The sequence below is a fragment of the Mastomys coucha genome, unplaced genomic scaffold, assembly GCF_008632895.1.
Source record: "Mastomys coucha isolate ucsf_1 unplaced genomic scaffold, UCSF_Mcou_1 pScaffold2, whole genome shotgun sequence".
Taxonomy (NCBI): Eukaryota; Metazoa; Chordata; class Mammalia; order Rodentia; family Muridae; genus Mastomys; species Mastomys coucha.
In genome coordinates this window covers 3006580-3007854 of record NW_022196902.1, presented here as the reverse complement: position 1 = coordinate 3007854, position 1275 = coordinate 3006580, and the positions used below count along the sequence as shown (strand labels likewise).

Sequence of the window (1275 nt, the reverse complement as noted above, 5' to 3'; positions counted from 1 at the left end):
AAAAGAACTTGACATCACTAACCATCAGGGAACTGTCAATCAAAACCCCATGCTGGCATCACCTCACACTTATCAGGATAGCTATTACCAGAACAGCGAGAGAAAGTGTTGGCTAAGGTGTGGAGAAAGGAGAATGCTTGCTCAGCTTAGCAGACGATGAAAATTCCAGTCATTATGGAAAGCAGCATGAAGCTTCCTCTAAAGCTAAACTAGATTTATCTTAGAACCCAGCTTTAGTCCGTTGTAAATTGTCATCTGACCCCCTACCCCTGGTTACTTGACATCAAGGACCAGCCCTGGCACTCCTCTGTCTAAGACCAGCAGGGGGCACTGTGGACCGCTCAGGGTCGCTCTCGAAGAGGAAGTGCCCGAACTAGGCTGGCCCCGTGCAGGGTGCACCCAGACTGTCCTGGCCAGAAGCGCGCAGTAGGTTCCGGGTCCCGTGACTCTCATGATTGCATCGCCGGGTGCGCGGACGGAGGATCTGTCCTGTCAGCCTTGGAGAAGAAGTTCCCAAAGCCGTGTCGCCCATGGCGGGCGAGGGACTCGGGCAACAGGGCACAATGGCCACCGCGGCGCCGGAGACCCGAGAGCACCTCTTTAAGGTGCTGGTCATCGGCGAGCTCGGCGTGGGCAAGACGAGCATCATCAAGCGCTATGTGCACCAGCTCTTCTCCCAGCACTACCGCGCCACCATTGGCGTGGACTTCGCCCTCAAAGTCCTCAACTGGGACAGCAGGACGCTCGTGCGCCTGCAGCTGTGGGACATCGCGGGTAAGAGGGCAGCGTCCCGTTACCACCAGACTCTCACTCCTGTCTGCCTCCTGGTTCTTCTCTGTTCTTTTCTCTGCCCGAGCTCTCAGCCGCTGCGCTTTTAAAACAAATAGAACGGGAAGATGAGGGACACCTGGAGGGACTGAAAGGGTCCTGGAAAGTCGACTTTTGGAGGCCTAACCCCTCTCCTACTGAACTTCTTGGTGGCTAAAGGACTTGCCTGAAGTTTCACTACGGGTTAGTGCAGCGGTTCTCAATCTTTGGGTCCCGACCTCATTCTCAAGGGTAGCCTAAGATCTTTGGAGAACACAGGTATTTACATTATATGACTCATAACAGTAAGCAAAATTACTTATAGCAACGAAAATAATTTTTATGATTGGGAGTCACCACAACGTGAGGAACTGTATCAAAGGGTGTCAACATTAAGAAGGCTGAGAACCACTGCGTTAGTTAGTTGTACAACTAAAACCAACAAAGCCTGGTTACTTTTCAACCATG

At 52.2% G+C, this 1275-nt stretch overlaps 1 protein-coding gene across 1 annotated transcript in view; it reads left to right on the top strand.

Annotated features, from left to right (window-relative positions):
• Positions 1–375: 375 nt before the first annotated feature.
• The window catches only part of Rab32 (RAB32, member RAS oncogene family), a 14966-nt gene continuing 14066 nt past the window's right edge, over positions 376–1275 (top strand). Inside the window, exon 1 of the mRNA XM_031380373.1 lies at positions 376–774. Coding sequence (XP_031236233.1) covers positions 531–774 — 244 coding nt within the window. The 5' untranslated portion in view covers positions 376–530. The remainder of the gene's footprint in view (positions 775–1275) is intronic.